Raw genomic sequence first — 27,548 nt, 5'->3', positions numbered from 1 at the left:
ATGCCACTGAACAAGCGCTCAAATTTACCAGTCGAGGTACCAGTGGCCTAGCGCATGCGCATGCGCACATGATAAAAATGACGTAATATGGTAGCAGTCGACAAATAAGGGTGAGATTGAAGCTAACTTGTAGTTAATGTCATCGAAATAATATCATGATTGAATATATCACATGACTGAGCGATTTACAAACTAATTCCATGGCTTACCTATTCCCGAGCTCTTCAGGATCAGTCATTAAAATCTGGGTAGTCTCTTGTCTTCTTTACTCAATCGTTTATCAATTTGACAAGTATAGTGATGAGAAGTTATCACAGCAGAACAAACTTCCTTCAAACGCACGGTCTCAGAACACTGCCTGTGATTTATACACGTCTCTATCTATACTATCGGTCCATTCGGTAGCCTACGGTACATTTAATTATGTGATCATATCAATAAACACACAGAAGAGCCCAATCTTTTTGGCACAATAAATCACTATTCCGTGGCTAAATTTCATAATGGCACCATTTTTAAATATATATATATATATATATATATATATATATATATATATTTTTAATATCAGAGCAATTGGATCTGTCTCTATAATAATAGGTAGTTTTTCGCCATAACACATTGTTAACCATAATGATTGTTTATTTACAAGAAAAGAAACGTTTTAATTTGAAAAAATCATGAACTGTATTGTTTTTCTTTCAAATTAAGGTTTTTTTTTTATTTAAGCAATGAACAATAAACGATTATAATCTTAGTATAATCATTACTATAATAACACAATTACATTATTAAAAGAAAATATATAATATAAATGTATATACTATCGAATATAAATAATTACTTGTTCACAGATTAATCTAAGATGGCTACAAGTGAATTGGCTACATTTCTCGAAGATATTGATGAGAAGGTTCTAGAGTGCCAAATATGCTTTAATCGACTCAACGAACCCATAACCTTAACATGTCTTCACAGCTTCTGTCTGAGTTGTCTTCACAATTGGTTGAAGAAACCTAACAAAGTAAACTGCCCAACTTGCTCCAAATCTTATCAGATTCCAGAGGGTGGTCTAAAGAAATTACCACCCAACACGTTTCTTAATAATTTGTTAGAAACAATTGAACAGTTTTCAAATACAGATGAGATAAAATGTATTTGTGGAAAGGAATGTCAAGTTAAAACCTACTGTCAGGATTGTAGACAATATTTGTGCCAAGAGTGTAGTGATTATCATAAGATCATTCGAGCTTGCAAAAATCACAGGTTTCATTCAGTGGAAAATGTTAGATCTATGAGTGTAAGTGAAATCAATGCCATGCATCCGCCCCTGTGTTCTGTCCACAATGAACCTTTAACTGTGTTTTGTACAATATGCAATGTTGCCATTTGTATACACTGTTCAATCATGGATCATAAGGAATGGGAGGGAAGAGACAAACACGTGACCATCAGCATAAAAGATGCATTTAAAACGTTTAAACAAACATCAGCAGGATTGGAAAAAGAAGCAAATAAATGTATAGCTAAATTAAACGATGACCTTAAAGTAATGACTGATGGTGTTAAAAAACTAAATGAAAATAGGGAAAATAGTTTAAGAGGAATTGAAAATCACGTCAGGGAATTGGTAAAAAGAATACAAGAAAGTGGAGACAAATTAAAAAGTGAGGTTGAGTCAATTTACAAAATCAAGAGGACGGCAACTGATGCCGATATAGAGGATGCGACAACGATGATATCGTATATAAATGCAAACATCAATTTACTTCATGACCTAGGGAAGTGCAATGAAGCAACGGCAATGTTATCCGGTAATGACGCCATTATAGTGCTGGATGCTAGGATCAATTCTGTGTCTGAAAAAACACCTAATATGAAATGCGAGATTAACTTTTTGAAAAACAATCAATTTGCCTCATTACAGAGAAATATTGGAGTGATTACACAGACAAGAAGGGCAGGTTATTTAGAATTAAAAGGAATTGATAGTATGACATTTCCAACAATTGATGTTAAAATAATAACAACTGATGAATGTGAAATACATACAAATGACATAAAAGCTACATTGACACAACCAACAGGAGAAACTATCATCACTGAAGTAGAAGAAGATGACAATGGTGACTATACTGTAAAAGGTAAATGTACAAGTGCAGGGATTTGTAAAGTTGAAGTTAGAGTTGATGGTGAACACATTAAGAAGTCACCAATGACTATTAAAGTAGAGAATGGTGGTTTATTAAAAACTATAAAAACAGACTCGGAGTGTTTTTATAATGTTTCAGATGTAGTTAAATATGGAGATGATTGCTTGCTTGTTTCATGTTGTGACAATGCAATTTACAAATACCACCACTCAGGTAAATACATCGGTGAGGTTACACTATCAGAAGATGTCGAAGTCAGCAGAATGTTCCTAATGAACAATGGTAATATAGCATTCAGTGATCTATGTAATAACTGTATCAGATTATGCACTATGAATGGTGAGGTGGTTAAATCAGTTGGTGAGGGAGAGTTGACAAGTCCACAGGGTATTCATGTGGATGAAGCATCACGTGTCATATATGTAGCTAATGATAGCAATGTAGCCATGTTTAACATTGAAAGTGGCCAGCTTATTAGGACAACAGCACCATGTAATACAACGAGGTTCAAGGTAAATACCTATGATGTCACCTTTACAAGACAAGGATACATTCTTGTACTTTACCATTGGGAAAGCTGCCTAAAACTATTCGATAATGAGGGAAAGTTTATTCAAGTACTTGTCGATGACGGTGACGAAGATGGTAATGTGAAAAACCCAATATGTTTAGTAGTTGATGATAATGACAATATCATAATATCAAGTGAGGACAAACTACAGCTATTTAGTAATAGTGGAAAGTTCATTAAAAGGATTGATAAAGCACACGATGGAATCAACAATCCTCAAGGATTATCTATCATATCTCACAATCCACGTAGACTAGCAGTGGCAAATTGTGGAGGCAAAACAGTAAATATATTCAAATTTTAAATTAATTAAATAAGCTTGCACTTTTACGACAGTAATATTATTTATGGTTAAATAAAATACTGAAAAGCTTAGAATTGTAATGTTTGTTCATATTGAAAATTTAATGTTAATGAAAATAATAACTTAATTATGATTGAAACAGGTATTATGCTTGGTTTATTTGTGGTATAAATATCAAATATGGCCCTAGTTTAGGTTGTGAATATTATTCATTTTAAATAAAACTCATCATAGATCCGTTATATGTAGTGTTTGGACGTATTGCCTCTCCTGTTGGGCTGGTAATGTTACCGGAGGGAATAAAGGACGCCTTGAAACTTTCATCCGTCGGGCTGGTAAAATGATTGGGCTGGAACTGCCTTTCTTTACCGATGTGCACCTAGAACACCTCCAGAAAGATTTCGAACGCATTGAGTCGGATGCCTCTCATCCTCTCCACAAAGTGATCATAGACCAACTTAATCCAAGTGGTAGATTGAGGCTCCTCAGTGTGAAAACAAATCGATTTGCTAAATCCTTTATTCCCTCCGGTATCATCCAGTACAACAGGAAGTCAAGAAGATAATTTTATTTTTTTATTTTTTTTATTTTTTATTTTTTATTTTTTTTTTTATTTCAACTTTATTTATAGAGGGTAACCCTTCCAGCTGAACCCGCAGGCCAGCTGATATTCAGGGGCCCTCTTGAAAATGACAAAATATATAAAACTATACTTAACTAATACGAATCTACTATATACATTTAAATTTAAAACTATTATATAAAAAAATAATTATCCAAAAAAAATTCAATTAAACAATTACGATAAAATGTGTTTTTTAAAATTAAATTTAAACGAGTTAATATTGGTACATTCTTTCAAAACAGAAGGTAATACATTATATAAAATACAAGCAGAATAAATAAAAGAGCGCCGGAAACATTCCAATTTAACTTTGGGTACCAGCAAGTCTCCCCTGGAAGCAGCCCTAGTCCTCATATAGTGTATCGGAACAGTGGAAAATCGTTGGGTGATGTATCGAGGGGCAATATTGTTCATGGCTTTAATTTTTTAGATGTTTTTATGTGAATGGTTTTATGCTATATTTGTTTTCATAGTGTTTTCTTTGTTATTATGACGAGCAATGAATTTCCTTTTTGAGGATCAATAAAAGTTATCTTATCTTATCTTATTCAACCAAATATATTGTTGTGGGTTCTTTAGCCTATATAACCAACTTACCCGGGTAAATTACAAACTGTTACATTCATCATCCGGATGACAATGTTTTCTAAATAGAGAAATATAGACATCAACAATGTAAGAATTATCTTGATATTTCAGTATATTTATGATAATTAAAATTTGTAGGTTATAATCATCCCATGTGTTTACATACTTCCACAGCAAAACATCAACCGCTAATTAACCGAGGAAACACGACCTTAAGCTAAATAAAAATTAATAAATAGTACTTTCTCGACAGAAATTGTTTAATGAGTGTCATTACCAGTCTGACGTACCATTAGAATGATAGTTTAAAATGTTTATTACAAAATAATGAGAAAAACTGTTATAATAAATACACATTTTTTTTTCATTTCATTGTCTAAATATGACCATTTGTAACAAAAATAGCTAACAATAATAATATATTATATCAAAAGCCGTGAAGCTAAAAAAATAATGAGTTTTAATTTGGCCTTAAGTAGAGGTATTTTTTTGCATCAAAGTCAAATTTAAACTGAAATTCGTTGAAGCTATCAAAGATATTGAATAAGGAAGTAACAAGATTAAACACTTTTGACATGAATAGGACAGCCACAATTTCCGTTATCGGATATTCCCCGTACAACAAAACCATTTGTACGTAACGAGATTAGACTCGTGTAAAGTTGGACATTCTGAATATTAGAGCAATAAACACACAAAAGAACCCGATCTTTTGGCACAATAAATCACAAATCCATGGCAAAATTTCAAAACGGCACAATTTTTAAATAAATATATATATATTTATATTTCTTAAATATCATAGCAATTGGATATGTCTCTATAATATAGGTAGTTTATCGCCATAACAAATTTTAACTATAATGATTGTTTATTTACAAGAATAGAAACGTTTTAATTTGAAAAATCTTTACTGTATTATTTTTCTTTCAAATTAACTTTTTTTTTTTATTTAAGCCGAGAAAAATAAACGGTTATAATCTTGGTATAACCATTCTCATAATAACACAATTACATTATTAAAAAAATATATATAATATAAATGTATATAGGCCTACTATGGAAAGTAAATTATTAATTGTTCACAGATTGAACAATTGAACAGTTTTCAAATACAGATCAGATAAAATGTATTTGTGGAAAGGAAGGTCAAGTTAAAACCTACTGTCAGGATTGCAGACAATATTTGTGCCACAATTGTAGTGATGCTCATAAGAACATACCAGCTTGCGAAAAAACACAGGTTGCATTCAGTGGAAGATGTTCGATCTATGACTGTAAGTGAAATCAATGCCATGCACCCGCCTCTGTGTTCTATTCACAATGAACCTTTAACTGTGTTTTGTAAAAAATGCAATGTTGCCATCTGTTCTCATACTCACTGTTCGATCATGGATCACAAGGAATGGGAAGTAACAGACAAATACGTGACCATCAGCATAACAGATGCGTTTAAAACGTTTAAACAAACATCAGCAGGATTAGAGAGAGAAGCAACAAGATGTACAGATAAATTAAATGATGATCTTAGGGTAATGACTGATTGTGTTAAGAAACTAGATGAAAACAGAAAAAAGAGTTTGAAAGGAATTGATAATCACGTCAAGGAATTGATAACAAGAATAAAAGAAAATGAAAACAAATTAAACAATGAGGTGGAGGCTATGTACAAAATCAAGAGGAAGACAATTGATGCCGATATAGAGGATGTGACAACGACGATATCGTATATAAATACAAACATCAATTTGCTCCAACTCTTACAGAAGGGCGATGAATCAGCGGCTATGATATCCGGTAATGACATCATTACAGCGCTGGATGATAGAATCAAGACAGTGCCCAAAACAAAACATGATTTTAATGCTGAGGTTAACTTTGTGAGAAACCATCAACAAACGGCTTCATTTCAGAATGATATTGGAATGATTACAACGCTGAGGGCAGCAGACTGTTTGGAAATAATAGGAGCTGAGAGTATGACAACTGGTCAAACAATTGATGTTAAAATTATAAAAACTGACAAATGTGAAATACATGCAAATGACTTAAAAGCTACATTGACACAACCAACAGGAGAAACTATCATCCCGGAAGTAGAAGAAGATGGCAATGGTAACTATACTGTGATAGGTAGGCTAGATGTACAAGTGTAGGAATTTGCAAGGTTGATGTTAGAGTTGATAGTGAACACATTAAGAAGTCACCAATAACTATTGAAGTACAGAAAGAAGGATTATTAAACACTATAACAATAGATAAAGATGTTTATGATGTAGTTAAATATGAAGACGATTGCATGCTTGTTTCACGTTTGGACAATGGTGTTTACAAATACCAGCAATCAGGTAAATACATCGGTAAGGTTACACTATCAAAAGGTGTGAGTGTCTACAGAATGTTCTTGATGAACAATTGTAATATAGCATTCAGTGATCATGGTAATAAATGCATCACATTATGCACTATGAATGGTGAGGTGGTTAAATCATTTGGTAAGGGAGAGAAGTCAAATCCATGTGGTATTCATGTGGATGAAGCATCACGTGTAATGTATGTAGCTTATGATGATAATGTAGCCATGTTTAACATTGAAAGCGGCAACCTAGTTAAGAAAATAGCACTATGTGATACTACAGGCTGGTTTTATGTAAATATAATTGATGTTGCCCTTACAAGACAAGGATATATTCTTGTACTTTACTGTAAACCAAGCTGCTTAAAACTATTTGATAATGAAGGCAAGTTTATTAAAGTGCCTTATACAAGCTTTGCTTTTTAGGAATGTTGCCCCTCTTATTTTAATAATTTTTACTGTTAATTTTTATTTTCTATGAAAGACAAGAGAAATAAATGTTACTTTGATTGATTGATAAGGGTGATAAAGATGGTAAGGTAAAGTACTCAACAGGAGTAGTAGTTGATGATAATGACAATATCATAATATCAAGTGACCCCAAACTACAGCTATTTAGTAATAGTGGAAAATTCATTAAAAGGATTGATAAAGCAAACGATGGAATCAACTATCCTCGAGGATTATGCATCATATCTCACAATCCACGTAGAGTAGCAGTGGCAAATGGAGACAAAACAGTGAAAATATTCAATTAATAAATAATGATTAATAAGCTTAGCTTCATTAAGCTTACGAATTACACTTGTATGGTTAAATAAAATACTAAAATAATATTCAACCCATAGTGAACATTATTAATTATTAATTAAAATAATAACTTGTGAACAAAATAATTATAATAAAAAAAGGCTAAATCGCTATTTAATAATACAACATTTTATTTGAATGCTGTGAAGTTGTTTATTTTCAATTATCAGGTTTATGTAGTGATGGCGAATAATGTTGTATAATATTAACTGCATTAGTATCTATTTTGTATAAATAAGCAGGTCTATGCATTCTGCAAAAATATACTATTAATTTACATCAACGTTTATAGAAATGTGTAATTCATAATTGATGTGTAATTCTTAATTTCTCTAGGTAACTTTCAGTCTTTTATCATCATTGCATTGTAGTTTTACTTTTAATTTATTTTTAGTTAGAAATAGAGGGTCTATCATTAATGATAATAAATAGTTTAAATGAACTTACTATTTAAGGTTAATTTGTGGTACAATAAAATAGTTTTTGTTGTTATTTAATGTTAAACAAAACTCATCATTTGTTCTACAATGCTTCAGTTTTAGATATTTTGTGTTTGTGTTGGAAGGTATCCCAACAAAATTCGTCCAGAAATAAAGACCTCTGTAACAAATTGTCGTCTGCTTTTTACATTCATGCGTTCACAGGCATTAATTGTTTTATGTGTAGGTTTTAATGTGTCCTTGTGTGTAAACTGGAATACTATTCTTAGAGTCTTCACGGTAATATTACTATAATATTATGTCCGATGGATATTCGTGTGTATTAACAAAAGTTGATCATCTCATACGCTGTTGTGTTAAAGTCAATCATCATCAATATATAAGCGTCGAAGTCAACAAGTTGTAAATACTGTTTAGATTTCTTGAAAGCTGGAGAATGCGATGAAATGTAATTTAGCTAAATATGCCCGTCAGTATCATTGTAATGAACGGGTGTACGTATAAAGTACTGGTTTATCAATAGATAACATAATATCAAGGAAAGGCACACACTTGTCAATTGAAATTTCATGAGTAAACTCATAGCTGGATAAAAACACGTCTACAAAGTGGTTTCACGTTGGTGTGGTAATTGCATAAGAACACTCTTGTGCATTTACAGTAATCAAAGTTAATTTTATTAAGTATAAATTATAACAAATACGATATTGTTATTACTTTGGAGTAGTGTTTATTGTGGTAATTTATCAATGTAAATACTTTAATCATGTTAAATTTACAGACAAACAAAGCCATAGTATAAGCCCTCTTTGAGAGTAGGGTAAAAATAACCGACTAACCTTTTATTATAATCATTGTGGTGTCTTTTGCCGGCCTATATTTCCGCTGGCACAGCACATTCTGTCAATAGACTACAGTACATAGACGAATCAATATGCTAGTCTACAAAAAAAAACGTCACAGGAAGGAAGCATGACTACATTATCAATGCATAAAGGAACCATTGTATTTAAACTTAGAGCACTTGAGAGCAATCAAACAATAATTTATTGAGAAACAATAAAACGTAAGCTAGTAAAACGTTTCTTCGGACATTCTGTACAGAGGTGTATAGTAATTTGTTTCATTCTGTATGCACATCCAACAGCAAGTAGTCCACGGAAGGATATAAGCTTTACTGTAATTATTTGAGGCTTAGGAAGTGAAGAAGAAAACAGTCGTGAGTTAACCCTTGGAAGGCAAGAAGGTTACAAACAAGGTAATTTTACAAGCTACTGATTTGCTCTTGTCAATACTTTTCCTCTAAAAAGAGTGGGTTAAAATACACTTTACATTATTTATTATATACATAATAATTGTCCATGGGTCGAATGCGTCATTGTCCTATTCAATTGGATGATCGCGCGCGCGAATGTTCTCACGATTCAACGAATGCATCCATTAGTTAAGACGCCTAGTACAGTGCTGTTCCTAAGTTAACTTTAACTTAAATAATCATCTGCTTCCATCTAGACTCGAATGTTAGCGAAGGCTAGGCCATGCACGTAATTGTCCCTTTGATTTTGGCCGCGGGAGCAGAGCTGCAAATACTAATCAAGGTGTGACACAAACTAGAACGACACTCCGAGAGTGCATGCCTCCGCCTACTATAAATTAATCCTACACAAGATTTCACCGGAAAAAACAAGCTTAATGCTGAATGCGATTTAGGCTAATTTCACTACAAGCATATGTATGCGAGTTTGGTGTGATGGTTATGTAACCCGCCTTTCAACTAACAATAGTTTCAATTGACTAGAACAGCAACGTCAAAAACAAACGGGTGAATTTGAAAAGAAATAGGTTTTTTTTAAAACTACTCATATCAAAACACTTATAAATCTAATTATGTTTTAAAATTACAAATCACAAACTATTTGCCTCTGGTACAAAAATGAAGTTTTTTGGACAAGTAGTTATTGAGAAAATGCAACTTCAGTTTACTTGTTCCTTTAGTGCCCGCAGGTCAAAAAAAAAAAAAAAATTCTGTCCTATCTTTTAACACTAGCAGGTTTGAAAATTATACTAAAAAGTGTTACGGGATTGGGATTGTGTTCCGGATTGCCTCCAAAATGTCCTTTCTGTATTTCCATTTTGGTAAAGATTTTGTAAATACTTAGTAATCCTGCTAACAGACAAACAAACATACGCGATCGATCGATTACATATACCTCCTTGACAGAATTGGGACCGTGGTCCGGAATGCCTTCAAAATAATAATGGAGTTGTTCTTGACAACATATCTATCTGTATTTCCATTTGAGGAAAGATCGAGTAAATTTACTTTTTCAGTAATCCTGCTAACAGACAACAACAAACACACGCGATCGATTACATTGTACCTCCTTGACGGAATTAGGACCGTGGTCCAGATTGCCTCCAAAAATGGAGTTTTTTCTTGGCCACATATCTATCTGTATTTCCATTTTGGTAAAGATCTTGTAATTCTTTTTTTTAATAATCCTGCAAACAAACAAACAGACAAACACACGTGATCGATTACAAATACCTCCTTGACGGAATTAGGACCGTGGTCCGGATTGCCTCCAACATTTAATAAGTTGTCCTTGACCACATGTCTACCTTTCCATTTTGGTAAAGATATTGCAATTACTTTTTCAGTAATCCTGCTAACAGACAAAAACAAACACACGCGATCGATTACATATATCTCCTTGGCGGAGGTGAATAATACTCGTTTGTAGATAGTAGTGTGATATCATGGTTTATTCGTTTTTAATGCTACATATTATTTTACCAAACAAGGCAATCATGATGGCATAATAGAAATACTATACACTACGTAACACGAACCATTGGGTCTTTCTCAAAATGTCACAAAACATCGGAGCTTTTTCGAAAATAGTGAACATTTATCAATATAATATTAATGAATATTTCAGTGCTAAATACCAATTAGAAATGTTCATTTCATTTCATTTCGTTTCATATTATTCCTTATCAAAATCGCAGCCAAAGGCTAATATAAAAACATTTAAAACAGGCATGAAACAGTTTATAAAGTGCACGAACAAATAAAAGGGCAGTCAAACAAATTGCACTGAAAACATATATGAAAATACAAATTTAGCTACAATTTATCTACAAATTTAAAAATTTAAAAATTCAATAAAATAAGTAAGGGAAATAAGGAAACTGAAAATTTATTTACAAGATTATAAAATTTAATATAATTAGGAAAAGTGAAAATTATGGAGTGAGTGACAGTAAGATTATATTTATTTGTACATTATTCACATATTATGTTTAATTTATTTATACATATTCACAACATTTTTTTAGTTTTACTGAATTAAAATCTATTTCTCATTAAGGAGGCGTGTAAGATAGAGCATAGGGCTATTATAGTGTCGGTTTGTTTTACATAGGGGCTCAACAAATTCTGCTCTAACAGAAAGCTCAGGGTTTCTAATAAACCAATCCTTGAATTTATTAGATGTAGAATCTAATCAGAAGCAAATGTACGACATATAGTTTCGGAGCGTTCATCTAGTCGTTTAATATTCAAAATGTTAAGGGAAGTGTTGTAGTCTTGGTAATCTTTACCCAACATTATCTTACATGCACGTTTTTGCGTGGACTCTATGACATTTGTCTGCGTAACAGTAAGACTAGAGTGCCATACTGGTATTGCATACTCAAAAATTGGTCTAACATAATGTGGTGTAAAGTTGGGCAAGATCTTCAAAAGGAATCCCAAACTGTTTTAAAAGGCTAAGCATGTGTAGACGTTTTCCATTATTACTAAGGATAATTATGGTCAACCTGGACATCAAATTTCAAATCAACCTGAATGAAAACACCAAGTATTTTTTCATAGTTAACTGTTTCTAATTCACGGCCATTTATGTTGATGTGTCATATAGGGTGGCGACTTCATAAAACAGAATTCGAGTTGTTTGCATTTTGCTGGGTTCAATTGGAATTTGTTCATGGTTGCCCATTCGACTAAATTATCAACATTGTGTTGTAGAGTAGACGTGGCATTATAGTTAACTACCTCACCAAGTGAAAAATCATCAACGAACTTCCACTTTTCACAGATTGCTTTTTTTCACAGCATCGTTGATGGGGGCACGGAACACAATTTCTCCAAGTTTAGTACCTTGTAGCACACCACAGGATAAGGTTTTCTAGTCTGACAAAGTCGATTGGTACTTGAATCTTTGGCGCCTTCCAGAGAAAAGTTACATATCCAATCAACAATCTAGGATTTGGCACCAAGTACAATGAGATTACTTGCTGCAACTGTATGGTGGTCGAAATGCTTTAGCGAAATCTGTTATAACCAAGCGTTCTATTTTGCGCGGCTTGCCAGTTCCTTTATAAAGAAAGTTGAGCATGTCAATCAGATAATGGGATGTAAAGCATCCGTTCATACACCCATACTGACTAGTGTCCATATTCGGTCCAATATCTTTTAAGGTTGTATACAATTCCTTCTGCTACTTTAGCAAATTGTGAAGTCAAAGAAACTGGTATTTATCATGTTTAATCGGGTACTCTTTTGGAATAGGACACACTATGGCGTCTTTCCACTGCCGAGGTACACAAGATTACCTAAAAGAAGCATTTACAATGTTTGTTAATGGGAAACTCAATTTGCATGCAAACATTTTGATAATCTTGTTGGGCACATTATCAAGTCCAGCAGATTTTGAAACTTTTTTTAAGTGTAGATGACAAATTTCGTTTTTGTAAAAGCACAAGTTAACGGAGTACTTACTCGAACGTTTCGATCTCTATCAGAGATCCTTCTCAACTGACTGCGGAGTGTTAATGCAGCTTGGTCATTCTTGACGTCATCTGTTGATGACGTCGTACGCCTCCGGTTGTAGGTTGGAGGTTGTGCGGGGCTCGGCCAGGTGATGTGTCTATCAAATCATTGTACAAATGCGAGAGTTTGTGGGCTCCAGTGTCCCGGTTCATGGTCTTCTCCTTATTTCTCCTTATATGTAATGATTCTCTAATCTGTCTGTCTTTGCGTTTAGGCTCTTTGGTTAAGATGGTAGCCTCCCAGTTTGGTACATGATTGTGTTTTATGACATGTTCTGTAATGGCAGATTTGTGTATGATCGAAGATGTGGATGTTCTGGAGGCTGTTTCCCACGGCTGAAATTGTACCTAGGTTGTATTGTCTTCCGAAGATACATAAACCAAATTGGCCATTAAGACCTATAGTAGATAACATCAACACCGTTTTTTACACCGTTGCACAATTCCTCACCAAAATCCTGGGTCCACTTGTCGGAAACACAGAACATCATGTAACTTACTCAGGAGAGTTGGCGAGTGAACTAAAAGAAATAATAGTCAAACCAAGTGAAACATTTGTCTCGTTTGACGTAGTATCTCTGTTTACAAAAACACCAGTAGAAGAGGCCCTCAAAGTTTTCGAAAATCGCCTAACAACAGATCCGACACTTCTGGATAGAACTAAACTACATGTGACAGACATAATGGAGCTCCTCGGTTTAATTGTGAACAAAACCTATTTCTCGTTCAATGGTAACATTTATAGGCAAATACAAGGCATTGCTATGGGAAGCCCAATAAGTCCTATATTGGCGAACTTGTATCTAGAAGGGCTCGAACATCAAGCCATAAACACGGCACCCACTAACATCAAGCCCGTGTATTGGAAACGATACGTTGATGATGTATTAGCTATCATCCCCATAGGTACAGTACATACATTTAACACACATCTTAATAACATCGATATAACTGACAATATCAAGTTCACCACAGAATCGATGACAAACAACACAATACCTTTCCTGGACATGCTCATCACACTCAATGACAATGTAACAGTTACCACCTCAGTTTATCGGAAGTCCACTCACACAGACCAATATTTACATTTCAACTCACATCATCCACTCGAACCCAAACTGGGGCTTATAAACACGCTTGTGGACAGAGCTGAGAAGGTAGTGGGAGATATGGATTTGAGGAAAGTTGAGATGGATAACATCAAGAAAGCGTTACACAACTGCCAGTATCCAGAGTGGTCCTTCCAGAGAGTTATGGAAAACCGAAAAAGAAAAAAGAACAAAGGACACGAACCACAGAAGGAAATAATCAAGATGCGAGGTAGCATAGGAATCCCCTACGTAAAAGGAATGGCAGAAAGAATACGACGCACTCTCTCCTATCACAATGTCGGAACCTATTTCCTACCCCAAAATAAAATCAAGAATAGCCTCGTCCACCCAAAAGATAAAATCGAGAAGATGGATACATGTGGAGTAATCTACGAAGTCACCTGCCGCAACTGTCCACAAGTTTACATTGGGGAAACAGGGAGGGCATTACAAACACGAATTAATGATCACAAAAAATATGTTACAACAAACACGGGGGGAGTAATGACTAGGGCCTCCAGAACATCCACATCTTCGATCATACACAAATCTGCCATTACAGAACATGTCATAAAACACAATCATGTACCAAACTGGGAGGCTACCATCTTAACCAAAGAGCCTAAACGCAAAGACAGACAGATTAAAGAATCATTACATATAAGGAGAAATAAGGAGAAGACCATGAACCGGGACACTGGAGCCCACGAACTCTCGCATTTGTACAATGATTTGATAGACACATCACCTGGCCGAGCCCCGCACAACCTCCAACCTACAACCGGAGGCGTACGACGTCATCAACAGATGACGTCAAGAATGACCAAGCTGCATTAACACTCCGCAGTCAGTTGAGAAGGATCTCTGATAGAGATCGAAACGTTCGAGTAAGTACTCCGTTAACTTGTGCTTTTACAAAAACGAAATTTGTCATCTATACAAAATCGAAGCTAAATGAAATTCTTTCAAGATTTTTTTAAGTGGTAGAACATTTCCCATTCCTCCAGTTGGGGTGGATTTTCAGCTGGTAAGAAACTTGGAAGACTATCACGCACCAAAGGTTTCTTACTTTGCGAGACCTTGGAGAAAGAAAAATTGATATATTGAGCTATAGCAAGATCATTGTTAGGGGCAATGTTGGGTATTTGAATAATAGGTGGGTTTTTTAGTTTATTAGCCATAAGCTGGATACCGTGATGCCATTTCACTGGGTTTGTTGATTTGAGGCTTTTAAATCTTTCATTATAGGCCTAGAAGCTAGACTTTGCACGATTAATTTCAAGTTGGACACGGTTTCGATAGAGTTTCCATTGATTAGACTTTCCCTCATTAGCAAAACATTTTTATCGTTTTAAGATATTTAAGGTCTTTCACCACCCTATTCATCCAGGGCTTTAGTCCATGGGATTTAGCTAAAAAATGACCCTTTTCTCACACAAATTGCAAGAAAAGGTTTTTTTGATGAAATGTGTTCTTTAGACCCTACTGAACATATTTATCAACGTTAGGACATTTTTCGAAAACGGGAAGTAGCCTAATTTGCATAATTAAAAATGGCCGCCATTTTTGATAACGTACTCTGTATCTTGAAAACCGCTAGTCACAGATACTTAATTATGGTGTCAAAATTGTTAGAATATATGTTTTTATATTCACTTTATTGAAAAAGTTTGTCCAAAAATGAATGGAAGTGCTATTTCTAACATTATTGACCTTTGACCTTGAATTCTCATATCTCAGCAACCACTAATCGGAGATATACAAATTAGGGCTTAAATTGTTCAGAAACTACACATTTATATCCAGTCTAATGGCATGTTTTTGCAAAAAAATGGCGGATTCTAACATTATTGACCTTTGACCTTGATTTATCATATCTTAGCAACCACTAATCTGAGAGACACACAATATGGCTCAAACTGTTCAAAAACTACATATTTATATTTAGTCTAATGGCATGTTTTTGCAAAAAATGGCCGATTCTAACATTATTGACCTTTGAACTTTGCACTACATAAAATCGCATAACTTTGAAAATATTGTACATATGAAATTATTTTTAGTGTCAAATTATTCAGAACATACATGTTTCTATAGAGTCCAATGACACATTATGTCCAATAATGGCCTATTGTATGGTTATTAACATTTGAACTATATTTGAAAAGCCTTTAAACCCGGAATCTTCTTCATGTGGACATCCATTAGAACATGTGATTTGGCACTCTAAAATGTAAGAGTTGCAATGTTGACTTATTATGTTTAGTTTAAAGTAGGCCATGGTACACTAAATTTATAAGCATAAACTATTGCATTCATCCATAAACTGCCTACAAGTTTACACGTTTGTTTATTTTATTTCTTATCGTTTTCGCAGCTGAAGCTGAATTACAATATATTTATATTAAAAGCATTAAAATTGATGGTTAAAAAATGGTAAAAATTAAACCACATAGAAACATGGTACATACACAATACATTCACGTAAAAAAAGTACAAAAACAAGTAATAAAAGGTTAAAAACTATACACGACTAGTAGTCGTACTGTATATGGTTATTGAAATAAATAAATAAATTCCATAAGAAACTGAGGTTTTTACTGTATACGGCGAAAATATTGCAAGTGGTGGTCAGCCTAATTATGAGTCTCGATAGCCAATTAATTAAACTAAACTAAATATGTTGCATTAATATCGATCTTTTAAAATTCCAGTTGTCAACAATGCGTCTATTAGTAGAAAATGCCTTCTTAATAAGACTATGTTTCAACCTAAAAGAATGCCCTCAAGAGTGATGCTATCCTTAGCAAAATATAAACTAAATAATCTTTAGAAATTTGTTTTTTGAATATGCCATTTAATGGCAATTTAATTTGATCAAAATATAAATTACTAACTTGAAAAAAACGTTAATAAACCTGCAAAATGGCATGGCCTATTTAAAGTATGTACAATGTAACAATATATCATAAAAAAAACTACATTTTTGTTGGCTCTGTTAATAGTGTCAACACCAACTTTCTCCTGAGTAAGATGTAAGACCTAATTAAAAATTTATTAATAATCCAAACCTATAATGTATGTATACATAGTCTAATATTTTTTTTTTTAAGTGAATATTTCAGTTTTTAAATTTAATTTAAATCAACTGGTTACATGCACTTTAAATTACCACCATATTCTAAACAAGTAGAGCCAAATCACATGTTCTAATGAATGCCTACATGAAGAAGATTCCGGGTTTAAAAATCCTTTTCAAATATAGTTCAAATGTTAATAACCATACAATAGGTCATTATTGGACATAATGTGTCATTGGACTCTATAGAAACATGTATGTTCTGAATAATTTGACACTAAAAATAATTTCATATGTAAAATATTTTCAAAGTTATGCGATTTTATGTAGTGCAAAGTTCAAAGGTCAATAATGTTAGAATCGGCAATTTTTTGCAAAAACATGCCATTAGACTAAATATAAATATGTAGTTTCTAAACAGTTTGAGCCATATTGTGTGTCTCTCAGATTAGTGGTTGCTAAGATATGATAAATCAAGGTCAAAGGTCAATAATGTTAGAATCCGCCATTTTTTGCAAAAACATGCCATTAGACTGGATATAAATGTGTAGTTTCTGAACAATTTAAGCCCTAATTTGTATATCTCCGATTAGTGGTTGCTGAGATATGAGAATTCAAGGTCAAAGGTCAATAATGTTAGAAATAGCACTTCCATTCATTTTTGGACAAACTTTTTCAATAAAGTGAATATAAAAACATATATTCTAACAATTTTGACACCATAATTAAGTATCTGTGACTTGCGGTTTCCAAGATACAGAGTACGTTATTAAAAATGGCGGCCATTTTTAATTATGCAAATTAGGCTACTTCCTGTTGTCGAAAAATGTCCTAACGTTGATAAATGTGTTCAGTATGGTCTAAAGAACACATTTCATCAAAAAAACCTTTTCTTGCAATTTGTGTGAGTTAAAAGTCTAAATCCCATGGACTACTTGTCGCTTGAGTGAAGTTTAAATGATTTCAATGGAAACACATTTTTACATCTAAGATAGGCTACTATAAAAAGCATTTTCTTTCTCTTGAAGACTAGACATGTTAACAACTTCGGTCCATGGGTACTGGGTAATCCATTCACCAAATTGCTGGATTGCATGGGCGGCGGGCATCAAACGATTGGTCTTTTTCAAGTTTCTATGTGTTGTAAACAACCAATCAACAACATTTTGGTCGCTCAGACCAATTGGTGATTGTATCACAGGATGGTTGTAGTATTTACTTAGGTTGGTTATTATTAAGTCCAAAATGGCTCATTACCGTATATTCTTAAAAATCCACATTCTTACTGAATTTATAGATTTTAATAATTTAAAACGTATTCAAGCTCTCAGAAAGAAACGCATTTTTAATGTACTTTTTAATTATATTAATTAAAATAAAATAAAATAATATTAAAATATAAAATGTCTATCCCACTGTATTATTAAAGTAATAATGGGGAATATAATTTTTAAAAAATGAAAATGAAAAGAAAAGAAACAATATCAGTTTTTTTTACACATTGAAGTTAAATTACTAATTGCTTACAGATCAATCCAAGATGGCTACCAGTGAGCTGGCTAAATTTCTAGAAGATATTGATGAGAAGGTTCTAGAGTGCCAAATATGCTTTAATCGACTCAATGAACCCAGAACCTTAACATGTCTTCACAGCTTCTGTCTGAGTTGTCTTGACAACTGGTTTAAGAAAACTAACAAAGTAAGCTGTCCAACGTGCTCCAAATCTTACCAGATTCCAGAGGGCGGTCTAAAGAAATTACCACCCAACACGTTTCTGAATAATTTGTTAGAAACTATTGAACAGTTTTCAAATACAGATGAGACAAAATGTATTTGTGGTAAGGAAGGTCGATCTAAAACCTACTGTCAAGAGTGCAGACGGTATTTGTGCCACATTTGTAGTGATGCACATAAGAACATTCCAGCTTGTAAAAACCACAAGTTGCATTCAGTGGAAGATGTTCGATCTATGAGTGTAAGTGAAATCAATGCCATGCACCCGCCTCTGTGTTCTGTCCACAATGAACCTTTAACTGTGTTTTGTAAAATATGCAGAGTTGCCATTTGTATACACTGTTCAATCATGGATCACAAGGAATGGGAGGGAAAAGACAAACACGTGACTATCAGCATAAAAGATGCGTTTAAAACGTTTAAACAAACATCAACAGGATTAGAGAGAGAGGCAAAAATATCTACCGCTAAATTAAAGGATGATCTTAAATTAATGACTTATCGCGTTAAGAAACTTGATGAAAACAGAGAAAATAGTTTGAGAGGAATTGATTATCATGTCAAGGAATTGGTAACAAGAATTAAAGAAAGTGGGGAAAAATTAAAAAGTGATGTGGAGACTATGTACAAAATCAAGAGGAAGGCGACTGATGCCGATATAGAGGATATTACAACGACGATATCGTATATAACTACAAACATCAGTTTGCTCCACCACCTAGAGAAGGGTAATGAAGCAACGGCAATGTTATCCGGTAATGACGTCATAACGGCCCTAGGCGTTCGGATCAAGGCAGTACCAAAAACAAAACTTGATCTTAATGCTGAGATTAAATTCGTTAAAAACAATCAACAAATTGATTCATTACAGAAGGATATCGGAATTGTAACACAAGCAAGGGCAGGCTATTTAGAATTAAGAGGAGCTGAGAGCATGACATTGCCAACAATTAATGTTAAAATAATAAAAACTGATGAATGTGAAATACATGCAAATGACTTAAAAGCTGCACTGACACAACCAACAGGAGAAACTACCATCACTGAAGTTGAAGAAGATGACAATGGTGACTATACTGTGATAGGTAGATGTACAAGTGCAGGGATTTGCACGGTTGATGTTAGAGTTGATGGTGAACACATTAAGAAGTCACCAATGACTATTAAAGTAGAGAAAGAAGGAATATCAAACACAATCAAAATAAATAAATGTATTTGGGACGTAGTAAATTATAGAGACGATTGTTTGCTTGCTTCATGTTGTGACAATTCCATTTACAAATACAAACAATCAGGTAAATACATTGGTAAGGTTACACTATCAGAAGATGTCGAAGTCAACAGAATGTTCTTAATGAACAATGGTAATATATCATTTTGTGATTGGGGTAATAAATGCATCACATTATGCACTATGAATGGTGAGGTGGTTAAATCATTTGGTAATTGAGAGTTGACAAATCCACGGGGTATTCATGTGGATGAAGCATCACGTGTCATGTATGTAGCTAATCACGATAATGTAGCCATGTTTAACATTGAAAGCGGCAAACTGATTAAGAAAATAGCACAATGTGACACAACAGGGTTAAAATATATAAATATATTTGATGTCACCCTTACAAGAGAGGGATATATTATTGTACTGTTCTGTGAACAAAGCTGCTTAAAACTATTCAATCATGAGGCAAAGTTGATGAAAGTTCTTGTCGATGAGGGCGATAAAGATGGCAAAGTCAAGAACCCAGGAGGAGTACTAGTTGATGATAATGACAACATCATAATATCAAGTCACCACAAAGTACAGCTATTTAGTAATAGTGGAAAGTTTATTAAAAGAATTGATAAAAAAGAAGATGAAATCACCTTTCCTTATGGATTATTCATCATATCTTACCATCCACGTAGACTAGCAGTGGCAAATTATGGAAACAGAAATGTAAAAATATTAAATTATTAAACAATGCTAGCACATTATCATTAAAGGTACGACAGAATTATTTATGTTTTAATGAAATACTGCTGAAAGTTTTGGTCATATTGAAGCATAAATTAATTTGTAACAAAAAAAAACTGTTGTTATATTAAAAATGTGAGATTGCTATTTTTTTTAATATAGTACCAGTTCTACATATCATTTTACATGTGAAAATGCAATTTCAATTTACATTAATGTTTATACAGTAGCAATTGTCAAATATATATTTCTAATTACTCTAGGTAACATTACTTCTTCCATCATTGTATTGTATTTTTAATACTCTAAATATTAATCTTTTTAAATGTTAAACATAATTAATTACATACAAATAAATTGTTCAAATAAATTTAATATAAATGTTATGCAAATGTTAGGCATTAATCTTAGATGACAAATAATACGTACCTTATTATTAATTACATTAACATTTAATTTTTCATCGTATTTTGCTTGATTTGAAATGAATTGAAAACAAATATATATTTATTTCATTTGTTTTAATAGCTGCTGTGTTTAGATGGTCGGGTTAAAGATGAGTTGATATAAGTTGGTTTGAGGAAGCCTAAACATGTCATGTAAAAATACTTTACATTTTATTACAAATAGAGAAAACAAAAAGAAAAAATAAATAAAAAAAATAACAAAAAATTGCATGTGTATTCTAGTTTAACCGTATATGTTACAAATGAAAACAAAATATGAGGATCTTAATTACGATACCAATGCTACTAATTTACTGTTAATAATAAAGAAGCTACATCGTTATTCTTCTACCTGTCATTCGTTGATATTGTCTAGAAATCGGTATGAGACTGCTGCTACAAATTTTATACTGAATAAGAATGAGAAAGCTACACCGTTACTCCCCTACCTTCCACTCTAACTTTGAAGGACAAATAACAAATATTTAAATATCATTAGGCACCACAGCACATTTTGAAAGACATAATGAAACAATTAAAAAATAAGTGGATTTCTACTGAAACACATCGACATGGACCGACTGTCAGAACAAAATTTCGTTTCGTGTCAAGGTGTGTTGACGTCATAGTCTTTATGAAATCTATTTGCATACAAACTTGAAATGGTGGACTGTATAGGCCGATGGTTGTAATGTCGTAAATCATTGCGATATGCTTGAATTGCATTTAGCAAAAAACGGTGATACAAACTGCATTTCAGTTTTCCAAAAAATTAACAAGTTTCAACACTCATGCACACTATTTAATCATTTACGTCCGCATGCGAAAAATACAATAACCAAACTAGAACAGAGAATACATATAAAAAAAACATCACAAGTCTACAACGTGACTTCACGTTACACGAGGATGATTCTGTATTTAATCGTAGTTAATAAAGTACAAATTATGACAAGTACGATATTGTCATTTCTTTGGAGTATGTAATTATTGTGGTAGTTTATCAATGTAATTAATTTAAACATGTTAAACCTACAGACAAAAACAGAGCCATAGTATGAGCCCTCTTTGAGTGTAGCCGCGTAAAAATAACTTATTAACCCTTTATTATAATAATTGTGGTGCCTTTCGCAGGCCTATATGATTCTTAACGTTTCCGCTCGGAAACATTCTGCCAATAGACTACTGTATATAGACGAATCAATATGCTATAATAAAACCTCACAGGAAGCATGACTACATTAGTAATTCATATCGGAACCATTTTGTTTCAACTTACATATGAGAGCATTTGTGCCTGTCTACAAAATCAAAGACTAATTAATTGACAAACAAAAACGTAAGTTAGTATAAAAGTTCTTCAACCATTCTGTTCAGAGGTTTTATTTGTTTAATTGTGTTTGCACATCCAACGGCAAGTAACTCACTAAAACAGGATAGATAAGCTATGTTGTTTTTATTAACCAAATCTTATTTGAGGCTTAGGGAGTGAGGTAGAAAACAGTCTAGTCGTGGGTTAACCCTCGCAAAGATTGGACCTTGGTAGGCAAGAACGTTAACCAACAAGCTACTGCTTTGCTCTTTCAGAAAAATGGGTTAAAACAAACTTTATTTTATTTATTATATAAATAATAAATGTTCATGGGTTAAATGTCTGGCTGTCCTATTCAACTCGTTGAACATTCAATTGTTCAACTAAATATTCTCACAAATCAGCGAATGTAATACATTCACTAGTTAACACACCTACTATTTATAAGTAAACTTCAATTCAAATAATCATCTGCTTCCATCTTGAATCGAATAATAGGGCATGCACACAATTATCCCTCCGATTTGGGTTTTTTTAACTGTGTCGCAATATATCGTTTTTTCCCTAAAAATAGTGAATAGTTACTATAGTATTAGTGACTATTTCAGTGATAAATATTAATTAGGAATGTTCATTAAAATCATTTACCGAATAGTACATACTGTAAATATATTACAAATCCCCGTTCCTATTGTATTTGGGGAATGCGTTTAACCACAATACGCACATCAATTAAAATAAAAAGAAAATAACAAATATGCATTTTGTTTTACACATTAAAGGTATATTTTTTATTGTTCATAGATCTATCCAATATGGCTACCAGTGACCTGGCTAAATTTCTAGAAGATATTGATGAGAAGGTTCTAGAGTGCCAAATATGCTTTAATCGACTCAACGAACCCAGAACCTTAACATGTCTTCACAGCTTTTGTCTGCGTTGTCTTGACAACTGGTTGAAGAAAACTAACAAAGTAAGCTGTCCAACTTGCTCAAAATCTTATCAGATTCCAGAGGGCGGTCTAAGGAAATTACCACCAAACACGTTTCTAAATAATTTGTTAGAAACAGTTTAACAGTTTTCAAATACAGATGAGACAAAATATATTTGTGGTAAGGAAGGTCGATCTAAAACCTACTGTCGGGAGTGCAGAAGATATTTGTGTCACATTTGTAATGATGCTCATAAGAATATTCCAGCTTGTAAAAACCACAAGTTGCATTCAGTGGAAGATGTTCGATCTATGAGTGTAAATGAAATCAATGCCATGCACCCGCCTCTGTGTTCTGTCCACAATGAACCTTTAACTGTGTTTTGTAAAATATGCAATGTTGCCATTTGTATACACTGTTCGATCATGGATCACAAGGAATGGGAAGGAAAAGACAAACACTTGACCATCAGCATAAAAGATGTGTTTAAAACGTTTAAACAGACGTCAGCAGGATTGGAAAGAGAGGCAAAAAGATGTACAGCTAAATTAAAGGATGATCTTAAAGTAATGACTGATTGTGTTAAGAAACTAGATGAAAACAGAGAAAAGAGTTTGAGAGGAATTGAAAATCACGTGATGGAATTGGTAACAAGAATAAAAGAAAGTGAGGACAAATTAAAAAGTGAGGTGGAGGCAATATACAAAATCAAGAGGAAGACAACTGATGCCGATATAGAGGATGTGACAAAGACGATATCGTATATAAATACAAATATCAATTTGCTCCACCACCTAGGGAAGGGCAATGAAGCAACGGCAATGTTATCCGGTAATGACGTCATCACAGCACTGGATGATAGAATCAAGGCAGTACCTAAAACAAAACATGATTTTAATGCTGAGATTAACTTTGTGAGAAACCATCAAAAAATGGCTTCATTTCAGAATGACATTTGAATGATTACAACGTTGAGGGCAGCAGACTGTTTGGAATTGAGAGGAGCTGAGAGTATGACAACTGGTCAACCAATTCCTGTTAAAATAATAAAACTGACGAATGTGAAATACATGCAAATGACTTAAAAGCTACATTGACACAACCAACGGGAGAAACTATCATCACTGAAGTAAAAGAAGATGACAATGGTGACTATACTGTGATAGGTATATGTACAAGTGCATGGATTTGCAAGGTTGATGTTAGAGTTAATGGTGAACATATTAAGAAGTCACCAATGACTATTATGGTAGAGAAAAAAGGATTATTAAACAATATCAAAATAGATAAAGATGTTTATGATGTAGTTAAATATGGAGACGATTGCTTGCTTGTTTCATGTTTGGACAATGGTGTTTACAAATATAAGCAAACAGGTAAATACATCGGTAAGGTTACACTATCAGAAGGTGTGAGTGTCTACAGAATGTTGTTAATGAACAATGGTAACATAGCATTCAGTGATCGTGGAAATAAATGCATCACATTATGCACTATGAATGGTAAGGTGGTTAAATCATTTGGTAAGGGACAGTTGACAAATCATCATGGTATTCATGTGGATGAAGCATCACGTGTAATGTATGTAGCTAAATATGGATGTGTAGCCATGTTTAACATTGAAAGTGGCAAACTAATTAAGAGAATATGTGATACTACTGGCTTTCAATATGTAAATATCATTGATCTCACATACAAGGATATATTCTTATACTTTACTGTGACCAAAGCTGCTTAAAACTATTTGATAATGAAGGTATTAAAGTTCTTGTCGATGAGGGCGATGAAGATGGTAAGGTGATGTACCCAAAAAGAGTAGTAGTTGATGATAATGACAACATCATAATATCAAGTGACCACAAACTACAGCTTTTTAGTAAAAGTGGAAAGTTTATTAAAAGAATTGATAAAAAAGAAGATGGAATCAGCATTACATATGGATTATGCATCATATCACACAATCCACGTAGAGTAGCAGTGGTAAATGGAGACAAAACAGTGAAAATATTCAATTATTAAATAATGATTAATAAGCTACGCTTCAGTAAGCTTACGACATACACTTTTATGGTTAATTAAAACACTAAAATCATATTCAAATCATAGTGAACATTATCAATTATTAATAAAAAAGAATAACGTGTGAACAAAATAAATATAGAAAAAAGGCGTAATCGCTATTTAATAATACAAAATTTTATTTGAATGCTGTGAAACTGTTTATATTCAATTATCAGGTTTATGCAGTGATGGCGAATAATGCTGTATAATATTAACTGCATTAGTATATATGTTTTATAAATAAAAAGGCCTATGCATTCTGTAAAAATATACTATTAAAATACATTAACGTTTATAGCAATGTGTAATTCATAATTACTGTGTAATTCATAATTACTTTGTAATTCATAATTACTTTAGGTACCTTCCCGTCATTTATCATCATTGCATTGTAGTTTTATTTTATTTTTTTATTAGGAATAAGGACCTATCATTAATTGATAATACATTATTTAAATGAACTTACTATTTAAGGTTAATTTGTGGGTACAATAAAATAGGGATAAATATAAAACAAGGAAACTGTGAAAAATAATTAAGATACATTGAAATAGAAACTGTTTTTTTTAGTACATTTAAATATTTAAGTTTTAGATGTAGAGCAAGTAGCAAAATAAATGAAAATTATGAAAAAAGATGGATAATGCGAGACATATAACTATATAGAACTTTTACGAACATACTATAGTGATCGAATTATTTTTTATCAAATCGTATAAAAAAATAGGAGAAAATATAAGAAAATAATTGGTAAAAACAACTTTAGAATAATATAAATTAGGAAGATGTATAAAATCATTTTATTGATCATTTGAAAATGAAATGAATAAAATTAGTGGTTAACGCCACAAAAGAGAAAAAAAATAAAATAGGTCAGGTTTTCACTTAATTTTCTCCATTACTTCAGTTTTAGATACTGTGTGTTGGTTTTCATACAAAAATAAAATCTCTCTCATAAATTGTCGTCATTCATATTATATGTATATTTTACGTTGATCCGAATCACAATGTTTATATAAAAGTACATCAACAATGTAAACATTATTTAGATGTTTCAGTAGCCTACATTATAATAATTTGTTAAGATTACTTAAGATTATAATTCTTTCTTTATGTTACATAGTAAACGTTAGGCCAAAAAAAAAAAAATATTTGCATTACGGTTAGTTTAAAATGTTCATTTAACGTTTACACACATTGGAACACTTAAAGATCACGGTCATGGCATTGAATACACGATTATTCCAGTTTTATTCCCGATTATTTTATATACGGTAAAAAATGTTTAATTAACGTTTACATACCTCGGAACACACTCGAGATCATACAATAATTTGAACGATTATTCGAATAAACGCTCGTTTTCGTTTATTCGGGGGATGCATTTATTTTTTTGGTTGTAATATGGTAACACATTTAATATCAAAAAGTGATAATATACAGTAAAAATGGTATCAAAATGTCAATCAATGAAGTGTTACAAATAGAAATGTATATAGTATGCATGTGACGGGTTGTTTATTCGAGGAAATAAATAAAGGCCCAAGGAGCTGTTCTATGGCGGAGTTTATTCGAGGAAGGCGTTTATTCAAAGCGGGTTGTTTACTCGAATAAACACGGTTTTTTATTTATGAAAAAATAACTAAAAATAACATTATTTCGGCTCCACAATAATAGATAAAAAAGGGATGTAAAACTAACTTTTCTTTTTTATTTGTTCTTAAGTCCAGTTAATTTGTTTACATACATTGAACGGTGATCCAATTGATTTAAATAAATACAAACATGTTGATGAATAATGGAGGAATGGGATTTAAAACTCCCCGGTGACATGAATAGAACAACCAATACATATATTATCGGATTTCTTCCGTACAATAAGAGAAATCGGTACCATTGTTAGGTAAGGAGATTAGGCTCTTGTAAACGCGCAGTAAACAATTCGAAAAATTGTGCATTCTGAATATTTGAAAGAATATTTATAGAAACTTCCGAATATTGAGATAATTGATGTGGTTGTTATTGTTAAATGATTCATTAAGGTATCACCAGATATTTTATACAGTAAACATGAAGCAAACGAAGAAGTCAAGTGTCCGCATAATTATGTGTTTTTATGTATTATGTTAACTAGATTCAAACTACAAAAAAGCACCCAGCCAAACAATAGTATAACCACAGTACAAGTGCTTAATGGATTATTTTTATTATATTTAATTATTTTGAATAATAGCAGGAAATAGACAAGG

General features: G+C 32.7%; 1 protein-coding gene across 1 annotated transcript; it reads left to right on the top strand.

Moving 5' to 3' along the window:
• The first annotated feature begins 23,221 nt into the window (after positions 1-23,221).
• On the top strand, positions 23,222-26,509 carry LOC140044283 (uncharacterized). Its single transcript, XM_072088761.1, has 5 exons — positions 23,222-23,242; positions 23,424-24,069; positions 24,327-24,819; positions 24,969-25,096; positions 26,433-26,509. The coding sequence occupies exons 1-5, from the start codon at positions 23,222-23,224 to the stop codon at positions 26,507-26,509; spliced, it is 1,365 nt and encodes a 454-aa protein (XP_071944862.1).
• Positions 26,510-27,548: the final 1,039 nt, after the last annotated feature.

This window comes from Antedon mediterranea, chromosome 3, assembly GCF_964355755.1.
Source record: "Antedon mediterranea chromosome 3, ecAntMedi1.1, whole genome shotgun sequence".
Classification (NCBI taxonomy): domain Eukaryota; kingdom Metazoa; phylum Echinodermata; class Crinoidea; order Comatulida; family Antedonidae; genus Antedon; species Antedon mediterranea.
Note: the sequence above shows the minus strand (reverse complement) of the source record. Positions and strands in the feature narration are given on the sequence as shown.